Raw genomic sequence first — 23,685 nt, forward strand, 5'->3', positions numbered from 1 at the left:
TTTATCTATTTTTCACACAAATAGAGCTTTCTTTTGGTGGTGTTTATTCACTACTGGTTTTTTAATCTTTTGCTAAGTAAATGAAAAAGGCCCAACAATTTAGAAAAAAAATTCTCCATGTCTGTTTATTTATTTCAGGTACTTATATAGCGCTGTCAATTTACGCAGTGCTTTACATATACATTGTACATTCACATCAATCCCTAACCCTCAAGGGGCATACAATCTAAGGTCCCTAACTCACATTCATATACAAGGGCCAATTTATACAGGATCAAATTAACCTACCAGCATGTCTTTGGAGTGTGAGAGGAAACTGGAGTTCCCGGAGGAAACCCACGCAGGCACAAGGAGAACATGCAAACTCCAGGCAGGAGGTGACGTGGCTGGGATTTGAACCAACGACCCTAGTACTGCCAGGTGGAAGTGCTAACCATTTAGCCACTGTGCTGCCCAAAATGTTTGCAAATAAATCAATGTTTTTCATAAATATAGGCCAAAATGTATTCTGCCACATTTCTTTGGTGACAGTAACCAAATCAGTGTATATTGGTTAATCTGTAGGCAAGTTATAGAGTCCACAAACTATGGTGTATATCTGAAAATTGGTCAGTCCTGATGTACGATCTCATTTCTTGAGGCCCTAAAATGTCACGACAGTACAAATATCTCCAAATGACCCTTTTTGGAAAGTAGACAGTCCAAGGTATTTGGTAAGAGGCATGGCAAGTTTTTTGATGTTGCCATTTTTTTTAATACCTTTTTGGAAAATGAATAAGTTAAAAAAAAAAAATCACCTTATTTTTACACATTATGATTGCTTATAGCAGTAAATCTCATTCAATTAATTCAGTATGTATTATGATTACCTGTGATTGGCCACAGCTAATCACATGGTACAGATGTGCTGTAATTTGCCTTGTCTGTACCATGTGACCAATCACGTCTAGCAACACAATTGTACACAATGAACTTCTAGCAGAAATGTTTAGCAGAGACGGCTGAACAAAACAGTATCTCTGATCAGTGGACAACAATCCACCTAAAATAACCCCTCTCCCCGCCAATACCGCCGCTTCCTCTCTACCTCTCACCCACTGCTCCCTCCCCTCCTGCACTTCATAAAATGCCAGCACTGTCCCCCCACACTGTCTACATTTGGGTCCTGTCCTTGTAGCCACTGTGTCCCTATAGACATGAATAGGAATGCATGCACAAAACACCTGTGCATCCCTGTGCAGGTAAACACGGCTCTCTATGGGCATACACTTTACTGCACCCCATGTGAACGAGGCCTCAGTAGGAATTTAGCAGGAATTTTGTGAGTTCTGTTGTGTTTGTGTGCAACTAATGATTTTAGTATTTTTTAGTGAAAATATCGATTTGATAAAAAAATTTGCGCAAATATCATGGGGCCTTAAAAATCAGTAGCTCCTTCTTTTTATTCTACTTGCCATGTGATTTCCGAAAATATATGGTTTGGGGTGTCTTTTACAAAAGTGAAAAATAACCTCCAGATTTTTAGAGAAATTTGATTATTAAGAGTTTTGTGAATTTTCGTTTTCACCATTTTGCAAAAAGGTGCAATTTAAAATGTGCAAATATTTGTTATTTATTAACTCAATATAGGTTGAGCTTTAATACTTAGTAGGAATTTAGTGAGAATTTTATAAAATGTGCTGTTTGTATTGGCTAATAATAATTGTAGTGTATTGTTTTGATAAATAATTGCACAAATATTGCAGGGCCTTAAAAATCAGTAGCTCCTTCTTTTTATTCTACTGGACATGTGCTTTCAGAAAATATATTGTTTCGGGGGGGGGTCATTTACAAACTATGAAAGCTGTAAATGAAAACCTTTTGCATATGTTCGATTTTCACCATTTGACAAAAAGACGCAATTTAAAATTTACAAACATTTGTCATTTATTAACTCAATACAGGATAAACTTTTATATTTAGTTGGCATTTATCAGGAATTTAGTAAAATTTGCTGTGTTTTTATCTGCTAATAATGTTTTTAGTATGTCATTCATGAAAATATTGTTTTGATAAACAATTGCGCAAATATCATAGGGGCCTTGAAAATCGGTAGCACCTTCTTTTTATTCTACTGGTCATGTGTTATATGATTTGGGGGGTCTTATACAAACTCTGAGAGCTGTAAGGGAAAAATAAAAAAGCTATGGAAAAATTGCAAAAATGGTCTGGCCACCTGAGTTGAAAAATGGAGAGCAGGGCCTGGCAGTGAAAGAGTTCATCTGTGTCTTTTATAGCTGCCTGGAGTTTAGCATTATCAGAAAATATTAATTCTGTTCCTGTTATGCTATATTGTTTTGAGAGTGTCCACATGTCCCCACTGACTTGAATAGATGCATATTCTGGAACACACTGCATATACAGAGCGGTCTGGAAGTGAGATTTTTTAAAATGGACACAGCAGGAATGGACATACTGTATATACTTAGTACATAGTACTTATAGTTAATTACTTTAACACTTTTATATGAAAAAATGTTTGGATGGAGTTTTCTTTTATTGGCTGAAGCACATTTTTGGAATTTGCTTGGTTAGAATGAACCTGAATGTCAGCTGTTAAAAAAAAAACGATCAGTAGACATCTGCCATCATTCTTTTACTTTTCCACAAGGCATAGAAACCCAAATCACGTTGAGACCGTGTAAGCTGATAAACCCCTTCTAACTCATCTGCTCCCTAATTTTTCCCATTAGGAAATTTCTACACACTTGTCAATATGTGTTGTCAGCTCTGATTTTGATTATACTGCAGTTCTCCTAAAAATCTTAATGTATAAATCAATATTGTGAAATCTCAATGTAAATAACCAAGCGAAAGTAATTGTTTTCAGCCACCACAAGAAGAGGTTCTGATTGGATTCTTGCTGTGTCCATCAATACTTGTGCAGTAGAACCCCCTTCATGGAAAACAAAATACATGTCTCTTGGAGCCCTACAATACTGGGCATCATGGGGTCAATACACCAACCTGCAGAGATCATGTTAAGTGTTCATTATTTCATGACGAGATAATTTTCTCATAAAAATGTTCAATTTACATTTAGAAATACTGTAATGCTGCGCAATATTTGTAAATATACAGTGTGTGTGTGTGTGTGTGTGTGTATGTATGTATGTATGTATATGTATATGTATATATATATATATATATATATATAAAAACATAGATATAATGTATGTGTGTGTGTATATGTATGTATGCATGTATGTATGTATGTATGTGTGTGTGTATATATATATATATATATATATATATATATATATATATATATATATATATATACACACACAGTATATATACACACTGTATTTATAAATATTGCTCTAAGAGATATATATATATATATATATCTCTCTTAGAGCAATATTCATCCCTTTGACAACGTGCTGGTGCACGAAACGTGTCAGGGGAGCCCACTGGAGTAACGTCACGATGCACACGGCCACGAGGAAGGCCGGTGGCCATCTTTATTCAAGTTTATATTACCACATGTGAGTTTTATCATTTTATCTGGATTTTTGCCTACTTCATAATAAAACATACTACACTATTGGCACCTATTTGTTCTCTGGCTTGATCATTACGAGCCCAATAAGGTGGAGCCATCTTTGGATCTGGAGCCATATCTTGGAGCTGTTTTCTGATGGGTATGTGAGCGGAATGTGACCCTTGTGTGTGAGCAGCATCATCCTAAGTGTCCGCATTTGAGCTTGATGACCCCGCAGCCCCAGACCACAGACCTAGATGACCTTATTGCAGGATATATATTTATTGCGCATTATATATGCGCTTCTGGTAAGTGCATAGTTGTACTGGCTCTCGGCACCTGTAAAACACCAGCACGGAGCATGGATCACCTATTTATGGACTGCTATATTTGTTGATTGGACTATTCACAATTGTCAACTATCTAACTTGTGTCATATAGATACGTCAATATAAGACGTGACCATCACTTTACCAATTTTGCGCCTCAAATAGCGCTCACCTTATATTTATACAATTTTAATACCATATTTTTTATTATTGTTCATCATGTGTTATTATCTAGCGCTGCATATTTATTATTATTATTTTTTATTGTAGTTTTGAGGTTGAAGTTTTACCTTTTTATGCTAGCTGCTTTTACGTTCTCCTGCACTCGCAATCACCTCCAATATACGGCTCGTCTATTTTGCTGAAATTTCATTGCAGCAACTCAAAATGGTACTCAGTAGTTTGTATGGCCCCCACGTGCTTGTATGCATGCCTGGCAATGTCACGGCATGCTCCTAATGAGACGTTGGATTGTGTCCTGGGGTATTTCCTCCCAGATCTGGACCAGGGCATCACTGAGCTCCTGGACAGTCTGAGGTGCAACCAGGCGGTGTCGGATGGACCAAAACATGATATCCCAGATGTGTTCTATTGGATTTAGGTCAGGTGACATGGGGGGGCATTCAGTGGTATCAATTTCTTCATCCTCCAGGAACTGCCTGCATACTCTCACCATGAGGCCAGGCATTGTCATGTACCAGGAAGAACCCAGGACCCACTGCACCAGAGTTGGGTCTGACAATGGGTCCATGGATTTCATCCTGATACCTAATGGTGCTATTGTCTAGCTGTAAAGATCTGTGCGTCCCTCCATGGATATGCCTCCCCAGACCATCACTGACTCTCCACCAAAATGTTTGTGCTGAACGATGTTACAGGCAGCATAATGTTCTCCACGGCTTCTCCAGACCCTTTCACGTCTGTCACATGTGCTCAGGGTGAACCTGCTCTCATCTGAAAAGCACAGGGCACCAGTGGCGGACCTGCCAATTCTGGTGTTCAGTGGAAAATGCCAGGCAGTGAGCACAGGGCCCACTAGAGGATGTCGGGCCCTCAGGCCGCCCTCATGAAGTTTCTGATTGTTTGGTCAGAGACATTCACACCAGTGGCCTGCTGGAGGTCATTTTGTAGGGCTCTGGCAGTGCTCATTGTGTTCCTCCTTGCACAAAGGAGCAGATACCGCTTGTGCTGATAGGTTAAGGACCTTCTATGGCCCTGTCCAGCTCTCCTAGAGTAACTGCCTGTCTGCTGGAATCTCCTCCATGCTCTTGAGACTGTGCTGGGAGAGACCCCAAACCTTCTGGCAATGGCACATATTGATGTGCCATCCTGTAGGAGTTGGACTGCCTGTGCAACCTCTGTAGGGTCCAGGCATCGCCTCATGCTACCAGTAGTGACACTGACCCTAGCCAAATGGAAAACTAGTGAAAACAGCCAGAAAAGATGAGTATGGAAAAAAATGGCAGTGGCCTCCACCTGTAAAACCATTCCTGTTTTGGGAGTTGTCTCATTGTTGCCCATCTAGTGCACCTGTTGTTAATTTCATTAACTGATTAACAACCTCCTCTGCTGCTTAACTGACCAGATCAATATCCCAGGAGTTTAATTGACTTGATGCTATACTCTGATTAAAAAGTGTTATATATGTACACACACACATCAGCCATAACATTAAGACCACAAAGTGAATAACCCTGATTATCTCATTCCAATGGCATCTGAAAGTGGGTCGGATATACTAAGCAGTAAGTGAACATGTTGTCCCTGAAGTAGGTGTATTGAAAGCAGAAAAAATGGGCATTGCAGTTTGTGGTATATGGGGCTCAATAGCCACAGACAGGTCAGGGTGCCCATGCTGACTCGTATCCACAGCCAAAGTAGAGGTTTTTTTTTGTTTTGTTTTTTTCAAATATTATGTCTATGGTTGGTGCTTGTGCGTTGCTTACCTGGGGAAGAGATGGCACCAGGATGCAGGATGGAAAGAAAGCAACCTGCTTGGGAAACCATGAGTTCAAATTCCAACCACGGCACTACCTGCCTGGAATTTGCATGTTCTCCCTGTGCCTGCGTGGGTTTCCTCTGGGTACTCCGGTTTCCTCCCACATTCCAAAGACATGCTGGTAGATTAATTGGTTCCTGTCTAAATTGGCCATAGTACTTGTTTGTATGAATGCGCTGCGTAAATTGACGGCGCTATATAAATACCTGCTCTTAATGATGCAGTGTGCACCACTCTGAAATCTTGTTGGCCTATTGCTTCTGCCAGGGCTGTTTCCAGTCTTGGGTAATTTGAAAATTTTAATGCCACAAAGATTTCCCTTTTGCAGCTGTTTTTTTTTTTTTTTTTTTTTTTTAACAATTTCTCTACTTGAGACTGGAAGCATCCAGATAAGCTGTTGCTCTTCCTAAACCCTTATTATTCTTATCTGTTTGGTGAGGATTTTGGTTTATTCCCACTGTGGATCCGGCAGTGTCATACTTTTATTCTAATAGAAGATATGCCTGTCTTTAAGGTCCCGACTGATAAGTGGTTAGAAATCCTTTCTATGGCCCTGTTCTCACTGGTGGGTCTTAACCTTGATCCGGTCCTAGCTGTGACCTTACTTTACAAAACAATGTCTGGCTAGTCAAAACAACTTAAAGTTCTAACCGTTTCATCTCTTCTTTAAAGAACACATGCAGCAGGTGTCTATAGTGCTGTGCTTGTTTGCTAGAAGCCGCTTGTTTAATGTCAATGCATATGCATAGGGAACTTTGGCTTAAGTGCTGCACTGCAGAACCCTTGTTAAAAAATGTTTGATGTGCATTGCCTTAAATTGACAGCTCTTGACAACATCATCAAGGATGCTCTTGGTGGCATGATTACCCACCTTCCTCAGTTGAAGAAAGCTAAGGAACAGACTGCATAGTTTTCTCCCATTCCATTTCTCCAATTCCTTAACCTCCATATTGGATCCCCCACCTCAAACTTGGATCCCCATCCACCTGCAAGTCCTGGCACTGAAAGTTTGCCAAATATTCAGAGAAGCCTTCTTTTGCATGAACTTGTGCCTCCACTTCTGAGTAGGGGGTTGTTTGTTAACCTTTGTATACTCTTGAACAGCTTTTATCTCAGGAGTTGGTGTGCAGGATCTAAGGGTTACAAACGAGTTTTGCTCCCTGCCCTCCCCTTGGTCTTTCACCTCCAACATTCCTCTGTCACCACATAGATTAGCAGTTCTTCACCAAGCCCTCTCAGTTCTTCTGGATCAAGGTGTCCAAGCCCCAGTTCTTGTGGTAGAACGGTTTAAGGGGTTTTACTCTAATCTGTTCACCTTTCCCATTCCCAAGGAATGCATTTTTCTCATTCTGGGTCTCTAAACTTTAAATGTCTTAATTTAAATACAAAAGTTGCACATAAAATCTACTAAATCTGCTGTGGAATTCCTTCACAAGGGAGATTTCCTGGCTTATGTGAACACTTACCTAAATGTCCTTCTCTTTCCAGCACATCAGCGATTCCTACACTTCGCTGTGGAGCCCCTACACCCTACTATTTTGTGGCCCTGCCCATTGCCTCTCACCTGCATCTCAGGTATTCACCAAGGTGCAGGCCCCAGTACTACCCCTGCTGTGCTCTTGGGGCATCCCAACTGTAGGATATTTAGACAATATCCTGTTGATGGAACAGCCAGCATGTCCAGACCAGGGTTTCTCAACTGGGTTCCATGAGATCTACCTGTTAATCGTAGGCAGCTGATGGGTAGATTGCATTCCCACTCAGTTGATACAGCGGCGCAGGGAAGCAACAACTATTCCCCACCAGTCCCTCCTCCTACCCTATCCATCCTGGGTGCTTGTATATGACATCACATGGGATATACAAGAGAGGAGGGCCGGTGGGGAACAGTGTGCCAGAAAAGGACTCATAGCAGCTTCCCTGTTACGCTCTTCATGAGAAGGAAACCACATCACTAATATAATGTGCTCTGTTGTGCCCCCTGTAATGTGTCCCAAGTGCTTGTATGTGATGTCACATGGGTGATGTCACAGGGTGGACAAGAAAGGAGGGCTGTCAGGGAACTGCACAACAGAAGAGACTCCCAGCAACCTCCATGTGTCGCTGTATGTGAGAGGAACTAATGTAATGTGCCCTGTTGTGCCCTGCTTCACCCCCCATGTAATATGCCCTGCTTGACCCCCTGTGCTCTGCCCTGCTAAACCCCTGTGCTCTGCCCTGCTAAACCCCTGTGCTTTGCCCTGCTGACCTCCTATACACTGCTGTTAAGTTGAACCTGGAAATGAGCATTTGTTCAGATAAAAACAGCATGAGTTTCACATAAAATAGGTAAGTTGAATAGTATTCTATTATTTAAAGCTATTTCTAAAAATAATGAATTGTTATATTAACAGCTCACTAATCACACTAATTCCCTATGAGCTGTAGATCTGAACATTATTTCAGGTGTTCCCTGATATCTCAAACTTTTGCCAAGGGTTCCTCCAAGGTAAAAAGGTTGAGAAAACCTGGTCCAGACGTTAGTGATTCAGATGTATACTGATCGTTTAGAAATTGCTGCTGGAACAGGCTCATTGTTTAGAGTAACTGAGTCTAGTCCTGGACTCGGATCAGGCCAGAGGACCGCTTTGTTCTCAGATTACACTCTCCAGTCTAGTTTACATGCAGCTCTCTGCTTTTGCATGAGAGTGCCAGGTCTGATGGTTGCATCTTTCAAGGCAATCCCAATTGCACAATTTAACTCCAAATGTCTACAATGCAACATTCTTCCATCATGGGACATGTCCATCTGGTCTCTGGACAGACCAATTTGTCACCGAGCACCAGATCGAATCCTGTCCTGGGAAGATTTTACAGCCTTGTCAGCTATGTACGTTGCAAATATAGACATTTGGCAAACAGAGCTCCATGGCTGTCGGTGTCTGGACCCGGGTAAGTGGTCCCTACACCTGGAGGTTTCAAGATCTGTTTTGCAGGTGAGAACTTGCTGTATGTGGACCTCCTGGCCTCCATATTCAACATCAGACTGGGCAGGTTTGTCTCCAGGTACAGGGATCCAGTAGCAGAAGCAGTAGATGCTCTGTGGGATCAGTACGCTATGAGCTATACCTATCCTCCCATGAAACATCTTCCTAATCTGCTTTGCAAGATGACTATGGGGGGGTGATTCTAGTAATACTCATTGATCCAGATTGGTTCAGGCAGATGTAGTACACCGACCATGGAAAGACACCTGACAGATGCTCTGTAGTCTATACCAGATTTCAAATCAACTTCCCCAGGACCAATTTGCCATCCTGCTTCACAAGGTCTGTCATGTATTGTGGAAAGCTTATTTCACTTGCTGTAAATCTTGGGGTGAATCCTTTCCTTACTGCAGTTAGGTCTGGATCAGCATTGGCTCCCAGCATGGACCAGGTTTCACCCCTTGGTTTCTCACCTCACCTCACCATCACCTCTGTGAGTTGAGTGTCTGATTTGGCAGCCTTATCCTGAAAGGAACTCTTTCTGGTTTTACAGTGTGGTGTTGAGGCCCAGGACTTCCTATTGCCTAAGATCGCTTGTGCAGTTCACCCCAACCAGGACATTGTTCTTCAGTCCCTCTATTCTTCTCCAGTTCACTAAAAGAAAATGTCCTTCATTGTATATGGTTCAGGCTGCGAGTGTCTGTCTCTCAGACAGTGTTTCTTTCTGGAAGTCTGACTGTCTTTTTGTCATCCTGGAGGGTGCAGTGGTTTCTCATATCACCATCTCTAGGTGCCTCAAGCAGACTGTCAACCAAGTTTATGGTATCAAAGTTTTGGCTCCACACTTTCCTGTCAAGGCGTACTCAACTATATCTGTAGTAGTGCTTCTTGGGTTTTTAACAATTTAGGCAACTGTTTTTCAGATTTGAAGACTGTCACCTGACCTTCTGCTCACATATTCTTTGAGTTCTACCAAGTGCATATTGCGACCTCCTAAGACCTGCTTAAGTTATAAGGTTCTGTACGCGGCTGATTAAACTGCAAGTAGTCCCCAGTTTTCTGCTGTTTTTCGTGGACCTGCTAGCATTTGTTTGCTGTGTTGCACTGCTTTTGGACATCCCTAAGGCTAGAGACGTACTCTGTCCCTCAATGGATGAGAAAGAAAATAGGATTTTGTAGTAAAGTTAAAATCATTTTCTGAGATTTCATTGAGGGACTTAAGACCTACCGCCCTGTGATTATGATCATGCTCCCAGTACTGCTTTGCTACAAAACTTAGGTATGCTGATAGTGGGAAGGGTTATCCTGGACTGGCCTGCATTTTTTATTTTGTTTGTTTAAAAGTGTCCAATCCTCCTGTTGGCAACCGTTTAATTCAAAGGTTAAAGTGTTACTAAACGCATGACCCTGTGTTCACTAAATCTGGTCTCCCACAATACACAGAACATGGAAATGCAATTATTTTAGTAAATCTAAACTGCTAAATACCTTTTCTCATCAGCAGTTAGAGCAGTCTTGTGACTTCTATCAGTGCCCAGCAGAGCCCTGGTTACAGCTTGTAGGAGGAGTTTTCATTTTCCTGTAGGTGGATGCAAGACCCCTGACCTCTGTCTAGAGAGTGCTGATTGGCCCTGTTCTGATCACATGCACTCTCCCAAGAAAAAAAAAAAAACTCTTTAGCAATACACATCAAAGTGAGCATGTGCAGCTTGCCCCTGACCCTCTGTTCTATCAGGAGATATTTGGGAGACACTGGAAGAAGGGGAAGATCAGAGAAGACAGGATCAAACATACTTTTTACACAATGTGGAGGATTAACCCCTTAGGTTCCACAGTGAGCATAGCAAGCTAGATTTACTGGATATACAGACAGATTTTACCGTTGTGGGTTTAGTAACACTTTAACCAATTCAATACCGGGCAATTTTACTCTCTCACACTTTGAATGACAATTGCCCGGTCATACAACATTGCACCCAAACTAAAATTTTATCATTTTCTTCACACAACTAGAGCTTTCTTTTGGTGGTATTTAATCACCGCTGGGGTTTTTATTTTTTGCTAAATTAACAAAAAAATACCAAATATTTTGAAAAAAACACACGTTTTTCTTTTTCTGTTATAAAAGTTTGCAAATAAATAATTGTTCTTCATAAATTTAGGCCGAGATGTATTCTGCTACATGTCTTTGGTGAAAATAACCCAAATTAGGATGTATTTTTTAGTTTGTAGGAAAGTTATAGAGTTCACAAACTATGGTATAGATCTGAATATTGATCAATCCTGAAGTACTGACAGCCAATCTAGTTTATTGAGGTCCAAGAATGTCAGAACAGTACAGATATCCCCAAATGACCCCTTTTTGCAAAGTAGACAGTCCGACGTACTTCATAAGAGGCATGGCGAGTTTTTTGAAGTTGTATTTTTTTTTGTCAGAATTTTTCGGAAAATGAAAAAATTTTAAAAATTAGTTTCACTATTTTTTTTTTTTACATACTGTCACCAGTGCAGTACAGCGTCATCATATAACTGGCATGGCGGTGATCAGGGACACTGACTGGTGACAGTATGAAAAAAAAAAATATATATATATTTTATTTTTTTTATTTTTTATTTTTTTTTAAGATTTTTTTTTAAGATTTCACTATGACCAAAGTAGTATAATGTTACCAGTATTTCCTATAACCAGAGTTCCTATAACCAGAGTTACCATAGTACCATTGTACTACTTTGGGGAAGTGATCAGTATTTTTTTTTTTTTTTGTTTACACAATTTGCTTATAGCAAAGAATTACTGTGCTGTAAGTAAGCATTTACCTGAATGACATTGATTCTTTCAGGGTTTTTTTTTTTTTTTTTTGTGCTTAGTTGTGATTTGGCCACAGCTAATCACATGACATGTGCATGTGATTAGCTGTGACCATTCACAGCTAGACACTAGTATACAATGGATGGCATGAATGAAGCCATCCATTGTATACAACTGTCATGTAACCTGCTGTGATTGGTCACAGCAGGTCACATGGTACCGGCAACGGGGGCCGATACTCAGATCTGTCATCGGCCGTGTCTGAGGTACACGGCCGGTGACAGATCGCGCCGCTCTGCAGGAGTGCAATCTGTGCATGTGCGGGAGGACGCCATATGGCATCTACCCAGAATGCTGATGACATTTGCCGGATGCCATTCGACCATAGGGCGGGTGGCAAATGGTTAAATACTTCCTGCGTCCCTCAGTGGACTGCAAGAAAAGGATTTTACAATGGGTACAAAAATCCTCTTATTGTATCCTGTAATTTCAACATTTTAAAAACCTGTTGACCCTTTATCAGCTAATAATAAAAATGAAAACCAAAAAATTAAAACCGTGCACCAAATGAAAATGTTTTCATCTTTCAGTGGACTCTGGTTATAGGAAATACTGGTTTGCGACTGGAGTTTTAAAGCCAGTGAAAGTGACCTGAAAAGTTCGGGCATACTAGGTAACTGACTTGCTAATAATGATATTCCAGTATTGCTGATTACATATTGTCCTGAATACAAATAAAGTACTCCTACATTATCATTGCAGGCTTGCAGTACAGGCTGTAGAAGATCAGTTGACAATATTCTTTGTTATAGTGTATGAAATCAAACTTTATTAATAAATTGACTGTAGAATCCACCAGCTGATATATTTCCAAACGGCATTATTTGCTTTTCCATATTAAGAATGCGAGGAGTCGAGAGTCGTTTTGCGCCTCATGGCCCTTTATCGGTACCAAGCATAGAACGAATGTTGACTCCTGATGCCACAACTCCTGTTATGGTTTCATGAGCATTTCATATTTTGTACATTACACTGTTTTCCTGGAATGGCAACAAGCAGATTTAAATTCAATTTATAAATAAAGCTTCCTGGATTTTATACAGCATTACAAAGAGTTATCAGATGATTTTCTGTATTGTGGAACCAGTGTAAAAAAACACCGTGCTTCATGCAAAGACATAGTTTCAGATTCCACTGTGTCCATCATAAAAGCTCTTCTTTCTGCTCACATTTTTCTAATGTCTGTTCATATCAGGATCAGTGTGGATAGAAAATGTTTTCTTGTATATAGAAAAGTAATTCCTTTATTCTGTCCTGCTCTTCCTTGCATCCCATCAAGTCATGACCGGGAGAGACGGGCTAAGGAGTCATGTAAACCTGCCACCAAATGTTATCCCACTTTTTGCCCATAAATAAAAGGAAACCATGTTCTGTTTATTTCATACATCTGCTTAGTTGACTAAATCTGAATAAGCATATATAATAATGTTCATTGGACGAACATGTATCCACATGAACAAATATCAAATCATCAGTATTTGAAAATAGAGAGGGCCTTTATTGTTGCTTTATCAATGTACAGTTGTGTTCAAAATAAAAGCAGTCAGACATCACTAACCTGATCAATCACTGTTTTTGGTAGAAATGATATTTCTACATGGCAAATAATTTACTAGCAGGTGTAGTAGAGTAATAGAAATCCAACAGTCATGACATGCATGCTGCTGATTCTGTGTAATTGAATCACTAATTGAAAGGGGCATGTTCAAAATAATAGCAGTGTGGAGTTCTATTAGTGAGATCATTCATTCTTTGAAAAACAGGTGGCAATTATTGCCCTTATTTAAGGAAGGAAGGCTGCAAATGTTGTACATGCTGGTTATAGTGCATTTTTCTCTGAAAATCTGGGGAAAATGGGTTGTTCCAGAACAGTGTACCTTGATTAAAAAGTTGATTGGAGAGGGGAAAACATATAAAGAAGTTAAGAAAATGATAGGCTACTCAGCTAAAATTATCGCAAATGCTATAAATGGCAACCAAAACCTGAAAGACGTGGAAGAAAGCGAAAAAATACTATTTGAATGGATAGAAGAATAGCCAAAATGGCAAGGACTCAGCCAACAATCAGCTCCAGGAAGATCAAAGTAGGTATAAAGTTACCTGTGAGTACTGTTACAATTAGAAGACGCCTATGTGAAGCCAAGCTATGTGCAAGAAGCCCCCGCAAAGTCCCACTGTTGAAAAAAAGACGTGCTGAAGAGGTTACAATTTGCCAAAGAGCACATTGACTGGCCTAAAGAGAAATGGTGTAACATTTTGTGGACTGATGAAAGTAAGATTGTTCTTTTTGGGTCTAGTGGCCGGAGACAGTTTGTCAGACGACCCCCAAACACTGAATTCAAGCCACAGTACACTGTGAAGACAGCGAAGCATGGTTGCGCAAGAATCATGATATGGGGATGTTTCTCATACTACGGTGTTGGGCCTATTTATCGCATACCAGGGATCATGGATCAGTTTGAATACATCAGAATACTTGAAGAGGTCATGCTGCCTTATGCTGAAGAGGAAATGCCCTTGAAATGGGTGTTCCAACAAGACAACGACCCCAAACACACCAGTAAACGTGCAGCATCTTGGTTCCAGACCAACAAGATTGACGTTATGGAGTGGCCAGCCCAATCCCCAGATCTTAATCCAATAGAAAACTTGTGGGGTGACATCAAAAATGCAGTTTCTGAGGCAAAACCAAGAAATAGAGAAGAACTGTGGAATGTAGTCCAATCATCCTGGGCTGGAATACCTGTTCACAGGTGCCAGAAGTTGGTTGACTCCATGCAACACAGATGTACAGCAGTTCTCAGAAACAGTGCTTATACAACTAAATATTAATTAAGTGATTCAAAGGAAAGCAAAATCTTCAAACATTTTTCAGTTTATATAGTGAATGTTTGAGTTTGTAATGAAGAATACAAACACTGCTATTTTTTTGAACAGTCTCATATTTACTTTTCTTCAATTTTTTTAGAGGAAAAACACAAATTTGATATATTTTTCTTCATGTTTTGATTTGGAATAGAATGTGTAGTGTTCCCAATGCATTTGTGTGTATGGAAATAAAAGCTATTAGAAGGATTTTGAGCTTTATTCACTTTTTTCAACACTGCTATTATTTTGAACACAACTGTATGTTGCTATATCAATGTATATAGAAGTTTATATTGCATTTAAAATTAAGGTGCCAACAACAGTTTGAAAACAGTGTTTCTTCAAATGTCCCCAACTTCCTAAAGTGGAAGGTGAGTCTAAACCTAAATCTACTCCCACCCCCATTCTAAGCCTATTCTATCTACCCTGTAAAAGGAAAGATGCCTATACTTGCCTATTCTGAAGCTGCTCCAATCCAGCCACATGACCGACTTCCAGCGTCCGCTTCTGTGTGGAGGAGAGGCAGCAACAATGGCTGGGCGATGAAATCACACATATGCTAACTATGGGGCATCTGTTGTCAGCCATCCTTCCTTTGCCATGAAGACGGCGCTGGGACCCGATCATTTGACTGGACTGGAGTGCCCTCAGAATATGTAAGTATAGGCAGATAGATAGAATTGACTTGAGTGGGGGGAGGGGAGCAGGTGTAGGGTTAGGTTTTACCTTGCCTTCTACTTTAACCACTCATAGTCCTTAATGTAGACCAAACCTACTACTAAAACCATACCAGACAAAATAAAAGGTCCTCTCCATAACAGGTGCTCCTATTTACATTCTCCACACTGCACCCTGCCTCCATACATTCAGTGTCTCATTGGCCAATCTGAAGGCCTAAATGCTGTCACTTGGGGAGTGGACCGGTGAGTCTTGCGCAGGTTTTCACTTTAGAAAGTGAAAATATACAGAGGAATTTTTGAATGGCTGTGTATATGGAGAGGACAAATACCGCTACAGCTTCTTTGCCTGGCATGGGCAAAATACTGGTTGGCTTTAACTTAGTGATAGCTAAACTCTGTTTTAAAAAGAAAGGGGGGAGGGAATATATATATATATATTTATGTGTGTATTATTACCTTTAAAAAATACCTTTTATTGCTCTCAGTCTCTTTCAAATTCTTTTGATTTGCTACTGTGATCTGACTTACGGTTAGAGGTTGGCTACATTTGTTCACCATGGTCCCACTGTATGTAGGAATGTAGCCACCCTCTCCTGTTTGCTCCGGAGATGGACTAGGGACACTGTAATATGTAGTGTACAAAGAATAGTGCACATGGCCCGAGCTAATGTGCGCTACTCATTCTAAGCAAACGGAAGTAAGGGGAGTAAATATGTAACATGGTCCAAAAGGTGGTGTTAGCCTTTAAAACGCTTTCATTAAAGCCCAACACCAGCAAAAAAAAAAAAAAAAAAAGTTTCCTTTGCAGTGGGCTGTGCTTGTATTGTCCAAGGGAGAGGAGAAAGCCTCATACTTACCTCACCCTCCACTCCCTCAGCAAACCAAGCTCCTCCATGATCCAGTGGTGGACTCTTCATGGCATCCTCATGTCCAGAGCAGGTCTATGGAGCCTGCTCTGGGCTTGATGATGTCAGGACTCGAGACCTAGAGCTTTGGGGATGCAGGAGCTGCAGGGGCCGGTCTTGAGTGGGGAGGATCAGGTAAGTATATCTCCCCTCATCTTCCCCCTAGACAAAAACAAGCAATTAACCCTTGCAGTGCAGAGTTCAGGTTTAAGTAACTTTTTTTTTTTTTTTCTTCTTCCTTTAGGACTTTAGTATGGAATGTGGAATATGCTATGCATACAGACTGGACTCTGCCATTCCAGACCAGGTGTGTGATGATCTGCACTGCGGGCAACCCTTTCACCAAGCCTGTCTGTACGAGGTAAGAGTTTGATATTGCGTATACTAGATATCTGTAGCTGGAAGTAATCAGGGTAATGATACTTCATAAAAGAAAAGATGCTGTGTATTAATTGTACTCTCTATCCAGGAACCATCATTGAACTAAACAACTTAAGCACAGCTTGATGTGTCAAACAGGAAAAGAATAATGTCCTTAGCCCCTTCCCTACTGCTCATAGCATATACTCATCAGGATATGTGACATGTTGGCACATCCTGACAAGTGTAATCAGCATCTTTCTGGGAATGTGCACTTAAGGCACGCAGTTTAGCTCTGAGATTGGGCTGTTATAAACATCTGCAGATTGTGGAACATTTCCAGCAAGCCATTAACAGTAGTGACCACTGTCATTAAACATACAGATCACATGAGAAAGCCAGGCAGCACAGTGGCTAAGTGGTTAGCACACTTGCCATGCTGTGCTCGTTTTTTTTTTTTTTTTTGGATATCTGATGAGAATTGTTTCTCTGGTGTCTGTAAAGGTGTCTTACACACTTAAACTTGCTCCTACAAGCCAATTAAAATGTAGAGTTTGTGTACTAGGCAGTAACCTACGTTTGGGCAAGAACAAATGAAAATGGTGTATGCATTTTGTAAAACGTCTCGCACCTTATGTACACTATGGAGTTGTTTTACTAAAACTGGAGAGTGCAAAATCTGGTGCAGCTGTGCATGGAAGCCAATCAGCTTTCAGGTTTTTTTGTCAAAGCTTAATTGAACAAGCTGAAGTTAGAAGCTGATTGGCTACCATGCACAGCTGCACCAGATTTTGCACTCTCCAGTTTTAGTAAATCAACCGCTTTGCATACAATATTTGTCATTTTATATTTTCTGCTCCTGTTCAAACATCATTGTTCTTGTGAGTAGACACAGTCAGGGGAGCACTGCCACAGGAATGAGTGGCACGGTGTCAAAATCATCCAGATAAAGTGGTCACTGTTCATAAGTAAGTAGGAACTTGGTGAGAGTGACGAATGATCAGGGTCCCACGACTACAGTGCCTTCCAGAAGAATCCTAACATAAATGGAATTCTGCTGATTGGATTGTTGAATTGTTACTAAACAAACGTGCATAATCATATGCAAGGCTGCCATTTCTCTCGGAAATTCCACGTAGCATGTGTGTTACATACAGTGGATATAAAAAGTCTACACACCCGTTAAAATGTCAGGTTTCTGTGATGTAAAAAAAATATGAGAAAAATATTTAATTTCAGAACTTTTACCCCCTTCCTGCCCAGGCCATTTTTCAGGTTTCAGCGCTCTCACACTTTGAATGACAATTGCGCGGTCATACAACACTGTAAACAAACTAAAATTTTATCATTTTCTTCACACAACTAGAGCTTTCTTTTGGTGGTATTTAATCACCACCGGGGTTTTTATTTTTTGCTAATTTAACAAAAAAAAGACCGAAAATTTTGAAAAAAAACACGTTTGTAAATAAATAATTGTTCTTCATAAATTTAGGCTGTAACGGAAGCGTAGGCAGGACAGAACACACAAAGAAGATGGTAAACACACAAAGCTTTATTGAACTATGAAAGGCACTCTATCAGGACAGTTCATGGCACTCCGCAACATACGGCTTGTAGGGACACTCACAGTAAACGGGCTCATGGGGACACTGCGGGACTTTCAGCACAGCTCCCACACAGCTTTCTAGGGACAACATCAGGCTCATGGGGACTCAGTGGGACCTTGGCTGTGGGGTCTGACCTCAGCACAGCTCCCACACAGCTTTCTAGGGACAACATCAGGCTCGCAGGGACTCAGCGGGGCCTTGGCTGTGGGGTCTGGCCTCAGCACAGCTCCCACACAGCTTTCTAGGGACAACATCAGGCTCACGGGGACTCAGCGGGACCTTGGCTGTGGGGTCTGGCCTCAGCACAGCTCCCACACAGCTTTCTAGGGACAACATCAGGCTCATGGGGACTCAGCGGGACCTTGGCTGTGGGGGCTGGCCTCAGTACAGCTCCCACACAGCTTTCTAGGGACAACATCAGGCTCACGGGGACTCAGCGGGACCTTGGCTGTGGGGTCTGGCCTCAGCACAACTCCCACACAGCTTTCTAGGGACAACATCAGGCTCACGGGGACTCAGCGGGACCTTGGCTGTGGGGTCTGGCCTCAGCACAGCTCCCACACCGCTTTCTAGGGACAACATCAGGTTCACGGGGACTCAGTGGGACCTTGGCTGTGCGGTCTGACTTCAGCACAGCTCCCACACAGCTTTCTAGGGACAACATCGGGCTCACGGGGACTCAGCGAGACCTTGGCGATGGGGTCTGGTTCAGGTAGCGATGGCTCAAGCCCTCAGGGGGGCAGTCCAGGTAGCTATACTCCGGACACGCCATGGGGCAGTTCAAACAAGGGTAGTCTGAGCACACAATAGGGGCAGTTTGGCAAGGGTAGTCTGGGCACACAATAGGGGCAGTCCAGGGCACTCCGTAACATGCGGCTTGTAGCGGTCAGCTTCCAGGGACACCAAGCAACGGACAGCGGTCCTCACAGCGGTCAGCTTTCCAGGGACGCCAGTGGACCGAGATCCTTGCAGGGCTCGGCTTTTCAGGGACAAAGCGATCAGCAGCCAGGGGCCCTCACAGCGGTCAGCTTTCCAGGGACAGCAGTGATTAGCAGGCAGGGGCCCTCACAGCGGCCAGCTTTCCAGGGAAAAAATATATGGAAAGAAAAAGTGAGAGCCTGGAGTAAATATGAACGAGCAACTATGCACATAAGTTGGTAACCACAAACACCATAAATAAGAACATATAAATAAATTTGTGCTGCGCTAAAAAAAAAAAGGGGGTTAACAAGTATAATGTCCGAGACGACAATATATCAGCTCATATATATCCCAATGAAAGCGAGTGCAATGAATAAATAAATAAATGTATGAAGATCAATGATCAAGTAAAAAGTTCCAATCGGGTGACTGTTGAATCCTGATCCGGCAAAAGGTGCTAGAGTGGTGTAAAAAATGCGCATATTAATTGCACCTTATGTAGGTAAATACAGGTGTCATCTAATGGGGCCTGGAGCTGAGAAGGTCTTCCATCCGGGAGATTGGTCATCAAATGTGAAACCAGTATGCCAGGTGTCAGGGTATCCTAATTCCTTCTGGGAGTGGTCATATATCACCAAGTATCCATGAAGCGTGGTAGTCGTCCTGGGATAATGGGTCTGCAGATTTAAAGTACTCTCCCAAGAAGTGGGAACAGGAATACTCCCATAGTGTAGTAAGTTATAATATCTTTATTGTAGATGCATCAAATCAATATCAATAGGATCAAGTGGATAAAAATAGATAGCAGTATGACTGACCATCTAGTGGTAAAGATGGCCGCCGGAGCTCCACGTTGCTCTGGCAGCATGACGTCACGGCGTGGCTCCTCCTAAAAGCTTTCCAGGAACAGCAGCGATCAGCAGGCAGGGGCCCTCACAGCGGCCAGCTTTCCAGGGACAGCAGCGATCAGCAGACAGGCCCTCACAGCGGCCAGCTTTCCAGGGACAGCAGCGATCAGCAGACAGGGGCCCTCACAGCGGCCAGCTATCCAGGGACAGCAGCGATCAGCAGACAGGGGCCCTCACAGCGGCCAGCTTTCCAGGGACAGCAGCGATTAGCAGACAGGGGCCCTCACAGCGGCCAGCTATCCTGGGAAAGGAGCGATCAGTAGACAGGGGCCCTCACAGCGGCCAGCTTTCCAGGGACAGCAGCAATTAGTAGACGGGCCCTCACAGCGGCCAGCTTGCCAGGGACAGCAGCAGGAGTCCTGGCTGTGGGGTCTGGCCTCAGCTCAGACCCCACACAGCGCTTCTCCCGAGCAGGGGATCAACACAGGCTTGCAGGGGCTCAGGAGGGTCTTGGCTGTGAGGTCTGGCCTCAGCACAGACCCCGCACAGCACCCTGTCCCGAGCGGGGATCGAGCATACATGCACACTCCGGGGTCCCAGCGTCCGGTTTCCGGGGCAATAAGGCACGCCCCCTTAACTGGGGACGTGCTCTCGAGAGCGCAGCCTTTGTCTCCGGCGCGGGAAACCTGGGGGGGGGGGGGGCGCGCAGAGACACCTTGGCGGCCCTTTGCTAACCGCACCACAGGGGGTGTTTCCTCCCGTCCTGCACAGCCCTTTGATGTAGACTGGCAGGACGCGAGGAATCTGCAAGGGGGGAGGGAGGGGTGAAGGGATAGGTGAAGGGATAGGCAGAGGGACAGCAGGCAACGGGCGGTGGGAAAGGCACGGCACTCCATGACATAGGCGAAGATGTATTCTACTACATGTCTTTGGTGAAAATAACCCAATTAGGATGTATTATTTAGTTTGTAGGAAAGTTATAGAGTTCGCAAACTATGGTATAGATCTGAATATTGATCAATCCTGAAGTACTGACGGCCAATCTAATTTCTTGAGGTCCAAGAATGTCAGCACAGTACAGATATCCCCCAAATGACCACTTTTTGCAAAGTAGACACTCCGATGTATTTCATAACAGGCATGGCGAGTTTTTTGAAGTTGTAATTTTTTGGTCATAATTTTTCGGAAAATTAAAAAATAAAAAAAATTATTTTCACTTTTTTTTTTTTTCACATCCTGTCACCAGTGCTGTACAGCGTCATCATATAACTGGCATGGCGGTGATCAGGGACACTGATTGATTGGTGACAGTACGAAAAAATAATTGATAATTGTTTTTTATTAGTTTTAATTTTTTATTACTTTTATCTTTTTTTTAAGATTTTTTTTTCATATTTCACTATGACCACAGTAGTATAATGTTACCACATAACATTGTACTACTTTGGGGAAGTGATCAGTATTTGTTTCTTTTTTTTTGTACACAATTTGTTTATAGCAAAGAATTACTTTGCTATAAGCAAGCATTTACCTGAATGACATTGATTCATTCAGGGTTTGGTTTTTTTTTTGTGCTTAGGGCTAATCAAATGACACAGATGGGCTGTGATTGGCCCAGCTTGTGCATGTGATTGCTGCAACCATTCACAGCTAGACATCAACTCTGCATTTTCATCCACGCAACCGCCGCTCACTGGTTTTCTTTTTTGGACCATTCTCTGTAAACCCTAGAGATGGTTGTGCATGAAAATCCCAGTGGATCGGCAGTTTTTGAAATACTCAGACCAGTCCGTCTGACACCAACAACCATGCCATGTTCAAAGTCACTTAAATCCCTTTTCTTCTCCATTATGATGCTTGGTTTGAACTTCAGCAACTCATCTTCACCACGTCAAGATGCCTAAACGCATTGAGCTTCTACCTGGTGATTGGCTGATTAGCAATTTTTGTTACCAAGTAATTGAACAGGTGTTGCTAAAAAAGCTAATAAATGTTCATCACATAGAAGAAAAATAATTCCATACCAATGTGGTAATTTTTAAGATAAAAAAAAGGCATTTACAATGATTTTTGTGAATTGTCATCATTGTGTGTGTTTCACTTATGTAAAGTGTGGTTATGCCTGAAGAAAACAAGTCACACAATGAGAGAGAGCAGTGTCTGCAGCAGCTTTTATTAGACTATCTGAGTCAACAATACAGAGGGACAAGTATTCTGATGGCAATAGGAAAGCAAGTTTGTATGTTATAGGAGATCAGCACAAACAGGGTGCAGGAGTATCTTAAAAAGGAATGATTTTAAAGTGTTGCCAAACCCACAACAGTAAAATCAGTCTGTATATGCAGTAAAGCATGCTTGTTATACTCACTGTAGAACCTAAGGGGTTAATATGTTGCATTGTGTAAAAAGGTGGTTTGATCTTGTTTTCTCTGCCCCTCCTCTTGTTCTAATGTCCATGTCTCCTGATAAGACAGACTGAACCTTAGCCACATGCACATGCTCAGTTTAGTGTGTATTGCTAGAGAGGTTTTATTTTTCTTGGGAGAGTGCATGTGATCAGCACAGGGCCAATTAACACTGTTGAGACAGAGGGTCAGGGGTTTTGCATCCTCCTAGATGTCACATACCTGGGTAGTGAGCCTGACGTGAAGAGGCAGACCTCTCGTACAACTTCGGCTCAAGGACTGCTGAGAGTGGGACAGCAGTCGCAAGAGCACGGTGGGGTATGAGGGCCTAAGATCTGTCCGGTAACAGCTATTGGGCTGATGAGTAGCAGGCCAGAGCAGGGTGCAGATGTATCCGTGCAGGATGGATGGATGCCGGACCACAGTGTGCTGAAGAAGAAGAGTCAGGCGAGCCGGGTTCAATATTGGTGAGACAGATCAGGCTTAAACGGCAGGAAGGAGAATAGTCGGGTCACAGGCCAGGTTCAGTAACAGGAGATCAATCAGATGGGAGCAGGCAGAAGAATAATCCGAGGACAAGCCAGAAGTCAGGGCAGGAGGCGATCAAGCAGAAGTCAGGAACAGGCTGGTTTGGCAACAGGATTCAATCACGGAAATCAGGAAACACGAGCAGGGGAAAAGACCATACGGCAATGAGATAACCACAGCAGTTAGTTTAAATAGCCCTCCTGGCGCCAGCATTAATCACACGCAGGCGCGCTCCTCCGTCCAGGCACCCGCACATCTGCTCAGCTTGCCAGAATCCTGCGCATCCGCATATTTGTGTGCCGTGGAGATTTACCTGTACTAAGGGCAGGCCTTCCCTGACACTAGAGCAGAAAAAACTCCTCTTACAAGCTTTAAATAGTTATCTGCTGAAGTCACAAGACTGCTCTAACTGCTGATGAGAAAAGGTATTTATCAGTTTATAGTTACTAAAATAATTGTATTTCCATGTTGTGTGTACTGTGGGAGACCAGATATAGTGAATGCAGGGTCCTGGGTTTAGGAACACTTTAATTAAAAAAATCTCTCTCTCTCTCTTACATCAAAGCAAGTATCTTAGTTCATAGGAAGTGTCCACAGATCAGTGTCTGAAGGTCACCACCAGGTTGTCAGATGTAAAACTGGCACTGGCACTTGCTGGGCTCACTCTATGGCTGACATATTCTGTGTCTGCTGCTGCTCTGAAGCCTCATGGAGATAAGGGAATGCTGTGCAGTAGGGGCAATATGTTCCAAGGATCCATTATTTCCTGCGCTTAAAGACTCAGATCAAACAGGCGTTAGTGACAAGCAGCGTGTTGTGTGTTCATCCGCTGATGATCAGAGGTTGTGCAGCTCTATCATGAAGACACTAAACA

General features: G+C 42.4%; 1 protein-coding gene across 4 annotated transcripts in view; it reads left to right on the forward strand.

Moving 5' to 3' along the window:
* FANCL (FA complementation group L) overlaps window positions 1-23,685 on the forward strand; it is a 139,185-nt gene that overhangs the window by 108,959 nt on the left and 6,541 nt on the right. For all 4 annotated transcript variants that reach the window (XM_089669222.1, XM_089669223.1, XM_089669225.1 and 1 more), the window contains one exon: window positions 16,387-16,503. In XM_089669222.1, coding sequence (XP_089525348.1) covers window positions 16,387-16,503 — 117 coding nt within the window. The remainder of the gene's footprint in view (window positions 1-16,386; window positions 16,504-23,685) is intronic.

The sequence above is a fragment of the Staurois parvus genome, unplaced genomic scaffold (genome assembly GCF_062004578.1).
Source record: "Staurois parvus isolate SC_StPar_1 unplaced genomic scaffold, SC_StPar_1.0 ptg000070l, whole genome shotgun sequence".
NCBI classification, from domain to species: domain Eukaryota; kingdom Metazoa; phylum Chordata; class Amphibia; order Anura; family Ranidae; genus Staurois; species Staurois parvus.